The 7,335-nt window shown below is 46.8% G+C and overlaps 1 protein-coding gene across 9 annotated transcripts in view; it reads right to left on the bottom strand.

The window, feature by feature from the left end:
* Nucleotides 1-4,376: 4,376 nt before the first annotated feature.
* The window catches only part of ATRX (ATRX chromatin remodeler), an 85,405-nt gene continuing 82,446 nt past the window's right edge, over nucleotides 4,377-7,335 (bottom strand). For all 9 annotated transcript variants that reach the window (XM_035325526.1, XM_035325524.1, XM_035325523.1 and 6 more), the window contains one exon: nucleotides 4,377-7,327. In XM_035325526.1, coding sequence (XP_035181417.1) covers nucleotides 7,049-7,327 — 279 coding nt within the window. In that variant the 3' untranslated portion in view covers nucleotides 4,377-7,048. The remainder of the gene's footprint in view (nucleotides 7,328-7,335) is intronic.

The raw sequence follows: 7,335 nt of genomic DNA on the forward strand, positions 1-7,335 counted from the left end.
TGGAGCATGCAGGAGTATGTACAAATGCAGGTGTTGTGGCTTTGGGTTGGGGTTTTCCTTACCACAGCTTCGTTTTTCACAGTATAGTTGCTCCGTCTCCACCTCCCAAAGCAGGCTAGGGAAGATCTCAGCTCCTTCAGCTTTAATCCTTGAATTCCCAGGACGATCTCACTTAAGTAGGAGCGACCCACGCCAGCTTCTTCACGCGCTGTGTGCCGCTAACAGAGGTCCTCCTGGCCATCTCTTGTCCTCTCCGCCACCTCCCAGGTCCCTGCTGCAGCCTTTGCTCCCCAAACATCCCAGCCGGTGCCGCAGCTGTCCCAGACAAGGCCGCAGACTGCAGTGAAAAGATGAAAGGAGCTTTACCTTCAATGATCTAGACACGGAGGAATTTAATCCCGTGTTTTAAATAAAAAACGTTTATTTACCTTTTTCCTCTGAGTCATCGCCGAAACATCTAATCCTCAGCAGCCATGACAGAAGCATGATCGTTCGTGAAAAGCATCCTAAAATGTACTTTTTAGCAAAGGGAAACTCTCAGACCTTCAGCTTTGCTCCACAGCCTTCTCACAGCCTCATCCCGCGGGTGCTTGTGGCCATCCGGGGGGTCCCAGCGGCGCCGCTGCTGCCGACGCCGTCCCAGAGAGCGCAGCTGCCTCTGCAGGAGCAGGGCGAGGGATCCCACCTGCTGGTTCAGCCCTCTCTCCAGCTTCCCTTTACACCTGGAGGTAGTTGTAATGCAGAAGAGGCTGCTCCTCATCTCCAGAACGAAGGGCAAAGCCGAATCTCAGCAACGCGCAGTGCGTTTCGCCAACCTGACGGGGAGCTGATTTGGCCCATGGGCGCACGGCAGCGGGCTCGTTCCTCCGGCTGCAGGATCCAAGGGCTGCCGCGGGCGGAGGATCCTCCTGCAAAGGGCTGCGCAGGCGTGAGAGTGGAAAACTCTTCAGGCTGGGGGTTCGAAAACACAATGCCAGCAGTAAAACGCAGCAAGAACTCGCTCTAAGGGTTGGTACCACCACCACCGAGAAAAAAAACAACAAGAACCAACAAAAACTGCCACCAACAAAACCTAAAGGTTTTTCTCCTCCAGTAGGAGCCTCGTGCCTACTTGTTCCCGTTCCCCCTGGGCTGTTTGACACGTGAAAATCCACGTATCATACAACAATAAATGCAACAAAAGGAATTGTTTTTAACAGTTCTCCAGCTGGAGAGAGCTGGGCATGTAACAGCTGAGACCTGCATAAAGCCAGAGGAGGGAGGTCGGCAGCAGAGACGGACAATTTCCCAAGTCTTGCTGCAGCGGGGTGTGGAAATGGAGGAAAGCCCTCGGCATGAGGCTGAAGCAGCCCCCAGCGCATCACAGCGTACACCTGGCAAAAGCAGTCGTCCCCCCAGCTTTAGTGCATGATTGGAGGCACGGGGAGCTCTCCTGGGCAGGAGAGGTGGCTCAGGGCTGCCCAGCGCCTCCTCTGGAGAACGCAGTGGAGCCCAAAGCACCAACACGAGTGGATAAACTCCGTGTGGACAGGTGAGGAAGGTGCCCTCCAGGTGCCGCCCCGCTGGGCTGTGTGACAGAGCTGTGTCAGCTGCTGTGGCCGAGACGTCCCTGAAAGGACACGCGGCTACAGCATGTCCCCGAAGGAGAAGGACCGAAATTCTTGTTGATGGCAAGACAAAGACATCCGTGTCCCTCAGGGCAGCGCCGGCAGGAGAAGACAATCCTGGGGACCCGAGCCGAAGGGCGATGTCCTCTCCTACATCCCAGCACTTGGAGTTGACTCTCAGCCTTGAGGCTTTGCTGAAGCGTAACGGTCTCGGCAACAGGAGCTGTCTGGAGGGCAAAGTCTGTCTCCAACTCAATCCAGAAAGCTTCATAAAGACAAAGGCACTGCGAGGAAATAAAGGGAGGTTACTGAGCGCTCCCCCTAAGCCACAGGACATACAATACACCAAGGGTAATAACTGGGTTACCTGATAGCTCAGGGCCGTTATTAGCCAGCAGATGCGGGTAAATCATTTCTCCACACTTTGGTGAACAAAATGCCACGACCTTGCTGGAAAAGCATTTGGACAGAAGACAAGGTGGTGGGGACCTGGGCTGAAAACAATTCCGACTTTCAGGGCAAACGCAGAGCGTAGGTGTGATGGGCAGCTCCTCCAGCAGCCATCCAGGAGAGACACGGGCAGGAAGGCAGGCACAGAGCTGGGTTTGTTGGAGAGAGGCAGGCAGGACCACGGGAAACGCAGCCAGAGTTGAACAAATGCAGGTCCTGGTCCTGAATTTGAGATAAAAAACATCTGTAGTCAGGTGGGGAGAGCAAACAGCACAAGTCAGCACGATAGCCCGCGATCCGTGCAGGCACCGTGCTACCGGGTCTGGTAACGTGAGAACTTGGAGTGAAGTCAGAGAGAGGGACGTAAACCAAGCAGACCAGCTTGTGCGCGGTACCACGTAAGATTTGTTTTTCTCCCAAAGCAAGTAACTGCTCTGGAGGTGTTCAATCCTCATAAAAAATACAAGGGAAGTAGTTTCCAACCTGTGCTGGGTAGGTTTGAGAAAACATCTGCAAAGCCAACCCCGCTGAGGCATCTCAGGTCGTTCCTGAATCACACCAAAGTATTTGTTACCAGAAATTTGCGTCCCCACGTAACCAAGTGTGGCTGATCGCCCCGTGAGCACATGCTGGTGCCAAAGAGAATCCCCGGGGACATTTTGTGCAATTCGATTAGAAAAGTAGCCACATCCCGGATGAAGCTTTAAAGCCCCAGTTACTGTTTCTCATTCAGCATCTGAAGCAGCAGCGCTCCGGTGTGCCGGTCACCCCGCACAGAACCAAGGAAGCCTTTGCAAGAGGCTGAGCACGGAACGAGGGGGGGCTCCCCCCAGCCCTTCTCCAGCAGCGTCCCCATTTTCTGCCTCAACCCCTTCCAAAACTCCCCTATCTGCCAGCCCTGCCACTCCCTCGACACCCCTTATGTCCCCTTCTCGCTGCGTGGAGCACGAGGGGAGCTCCAACCTGCTCAAAAAACGCTTCCTTGGATGCTGCTGCACAGCAACGGCCCGCATGGAGATGGGCTGGGGTCAGGCACAGAAGCGTGAGGGATCCAGCGATCCCACGAGCTGCAGCGTGCCCCGGCTGTGCCCACTGGAGGGTTTCTGCAGGCCCTCGAGACCCAAACCCCCTCCAAGTTTTGCTCTCAGCCCCTCCTGAGGACGGGGCTGGGCAGGGAGCTGGTGCCTTACGCCAGGACACGCCTGCAGGATACACCCCACAGCACAGAGGGGGCACGGGGTTATCACAACACCTGCACGGGTTTGGGAAGGGAACACTGAGGAGTTCAGCCCTCACCTATATACACTGCATCCCGCTGCAGCCGATGCTGCAGCACTAATTTTTCCAAGCGTCTCCAGCTAGCAGTATTTAGGACATTTGTCTTCCCCATAAACACTGAAAATTTACCCAAACTCCAACCATCTTTGCTTAAACTGATAAAATGACTTCTACTTACTCCACTCAAACTGGTTCAGGATTTAAGGATCAAATGTGAGTCTTCTAGAGACCAAAAAAAAGGCAGAAAAGGAAAGCATTCAGCACCTGACACACCGAAACGCCACCGGCCATCGGAGCGCCGTGCTGGCCTGACCCAGCAGCCTCCAGCCCCAGCCTGTGCCCGAGCCTCCTGCTGACCGCGGTGGGAGTTTTTCCCAGTTCCAACCGTGAGCAATTTCCAAGGATATTTAAAAACTTTCCCCACACTGTCCTTTATGGCACCACCTGGTTCAGAACCGTGATTATTTTCACGTTCAGCAGCTTCCACAGCACAAGCCCCTTGTCAGCCAGCTGCACCTCGTGGGGCAGCGACGCGGCTAAAGAGAAAGCTTTAAGCACAGGGAACAAGCGTAGGGACAGCTTTAAACATAATTGCCACTTTTTTTTTTTTTGTGGGTGTAGTAAAGGCTTTTTATTTTTTATTTTTTGCCCAACAGGAGGAATTAAATAACTATAAAAGAAAAAAAAAAGGTACAATTAATTATGAGGCTGAACTACCCAGGTACATCGTTCTGATTTGGCCAAGCAGAACTTCACCTCGCTCTGAACGATTTATTCTTGTTGGGCAATTCCTCCCTGTTCATCATTTGTAACAGAGACTGGCTGCAGAAGCCACTGCCAAGTGTTTATTATTTGAAACCCTGTCCCACAACTACCCTCCCTAAAATAATGACTAAATCGAGTAACGGGTACCTGACTGCGGCAAAAAGAAAGAGCTTAACTCCAACGCAGTGCAAGTTCACAGCTCTCAACAGACAAGTTCCCAGACCACGTCCCTGTGGAGCTCACGCTTCACTGCAAATGTAGCACAAGGCACATTGATGTATTTTGGTCACTTTATTAAATGAGATATTAAATAGTTTAAGTTTCAACTACTAAACAGCACTTTGAATGGTGAAAACACAGATAGTATATCGTCATACTTGAATGCTTTTCTTTAAAAACACATTTCCAGTCCTTATATATATTACAAAACAGCCTTATAGGAAGAGGTGACACCTTTTCTATAGTAATTAAGATATTTAATACAGAACTGAAAAGCCATCTAATAGAAACAAAGGCAAGTCTTCACAGCTGTATGATTTCAGCAGCCAAAGCTGGTTGATGGACTGAAACATTACTATACAACTGGGACAAAACATATACAATATCACAATACTAAGCAAAAACGCTTTACATCCAAAGGAATAAACAGGTTACAAAATGTGGAGAATTTAGCAGGCAAAATTGTATTACAAGCAACAATTTTATTCGTCATCTTAAGCCATCTCATCTAGTTAAAACATCTAAAACAAATATAAAAATGAGCCTTTTATTATCTTATTGATGTACGTTGTCTTTAAATATTTGTTAAAGCTTGATGTTATACTCAAAGCACATCGTTATGCAGCTAAAATGTCAAGTGAGAAACATGTATGCAAAGTGGTCCAAGTTTTATTTCAATGCTCATCTCCAATTTCTTCTTATGCATTAGTCTTCTGTTATCCATAGTTTTGTCCAGAATGAAAAAAATGTGCCTTTAAATGTTGCCTAAAACTTCCACATTTAAGTCTTTGAGTTACTATAAAACTCCATTGAACATTCCCAGGTTTGGTAGAAGATACTTCTCTTACTCATGACACGTAGGAACATCAGTGAGAGTTGCCCAGAGTACGTTTGCCTTCGGTTGTTGGTTTCAAAGTCTCAGATTTTCATTACTTCTAGAGTGAATACATCTCTTTTTGCTCCCTTCCCCCCACGTTAAATGTAATTGTAGAGCTGGCAAAGCACTAGCACATACTGAGGTTCATCTGTGGAATCTTGTAATAAAGAGTCCAAGATGGCAATTTGTTAGCTGGCTTTGAACAGATCAAAGAAACTCTGTTCAGATCACAAACCAAGTTTTTTATCACAAAATGAAATATCACGTAGTATTTGCATATTTAGATGCAAAAACAAAACAAAACAACTTTGTCCATTCAGGGCAAGATCTCAAACTCCTGCAAGAACGGTTCCAGAAACCAAAACAACTTCAGTTCATGTCAGCAAGCCAGAAGAGTCCAGCAATATCTACAGCAAATGCCTTCATCCGCTTGTTTGTCCAGAATTCTCTAGCTCTTTTCTATACTCGACACACCGTTGCCTCAAATGCTCCCGTCGTTTATTTTAGCCCCAGATTATAAACATTTTTTTCGGGGAAGAGTCCACCAAGCTATATTCAAAGAAGAGCCCTGTTTGTGTTTAGTTAGATCTCCACAAGCACAAGAAGTGTGGGTAAAGAAGAGTGCTATTGGTATAATAATAAACGAGAAATTTATCTCTGGTCTACGTAAAAAACAACAACAACAAAATCAAGCTCTTTGAGTACTAAATTATGTTTGCACACAAATGAAAGGGAATGGGGAGGAGTGCATAAACAAAACTCTTATCTAATGGAGGAAAAGTTACTTCACTGTTCTGGTAGCTCAGGAAGTTGTTAGAGCACTTTTTTGGTATCAATTTTAACTTTGCAATGGTTCTGCCATTTTAAGGTTGATAATGTAACAGGGTTTGACCCTGCCCACCATCGGCATCCTAACCCCCAAAATACCAGGAATTTCAGTATTCTTGGCCTGTCTCCCATTGCTGGCAACGGGCAGAGACAGTAGCACCAGCATTAAGGAGTTAACAGAAATGTGCTTTGCATTGGACTCCGCGTAGAGCGAATTCAGGTGAAGGAGACATCTCCTACTCCCGGATCACCAGCTGTTTTTCCATCACATAAAAGTGAAAATAAAAAATGGCAGAAGACTAAGGAAGAATAATTTTCTTCCCCAAGTCACTATTTAAGGCTGTAGACACAGTTTTTATGTAACTGCACGACTCAAAAGTTTCAGAGCAGTAGTACTTAAGAATATTGCACTCGATTCTATTTCAAAGAGTATTTTCAGTTCCTATGTTTTGTTCAGCATAGATGCGATAGTACGAGTCCAGACCTCAGTAAAAAGGAAACTGAACTATTTCTGTTACAATATTCCCACTAATTTCAAGAAATGGGTAAGCAGAAAAGTATTCCATAATTTGAGGAATCAACTCTAATCAAGAACTCAGCTGTGTACAATTCACATATGGTATACTGAAACATACAGACCTGCAGTCCTTCCTAAGCTTCTCAAATTTGATGACAGCTTCACGGCTACTAAAAGCAAGCATAGGAGTTTAGACAGGCAACCTGTGGAGATGCTACTGTTACGGGAGGACTTGTTTTCACTGAAAACAACTTGGTATCTCCTGTACTCAACATATGTAAGAAGATTCTAGGCAACATCACTGACAACAAGGGAAAACAGATGTCCTATTTAAACAAAGCTGAAACACTAACATGGAACATGGCGCTTAAGGGGACCAACCAAACTATTTTTTTTTAACCTTTTTTTTTTTTTTTTTTACAGTTGAGTTCTGTTAAGCCATTGATTCCTAAAAAAATAAAAGTTCTTTCTCTGATTTTAACAATCCTTTAGGCTTTTAGTGCAAAATCACATTGATTTCCCTGGGGAAGGCCCTGGATTTTTGCCTCTCATGGGGGGTGGTGCTCGTTGTAAAGGTGGTGGTTGCATACCACCAGACACTGACTGATACATTCCTCTCATATCTATCTGTTGGTAGTTGGAAGGATTCATGATTAAATTTGGAGGCTTTGGCATCATGAGATGACTCATTGCTGCTTGCTGGTAAGACATCTGCTGCTGTTGCTGCTGATTGTACTGATGCTGTAGTCTTCTGTTCATAAGTATCCTCTGAACACAACCGATTAACTGTGAAG

The sequence above is a fragment of the Oxyura jamaicensis genome, chromosome 4, assembly GCF_011077185.1.
Source record: "Oxyura jamaicensis isolate SHBP4307 breed ruddy duck chromosome 4, BPBGC_Ojam_1.0, whole genome shotgun sequence".
Classification (NCBI taxonomy): Eukaryota; Metazoa; Chordata; class Aves; order Anseriformes; family Anatidae; genus Oxyura; species Oxyura jamaicensis.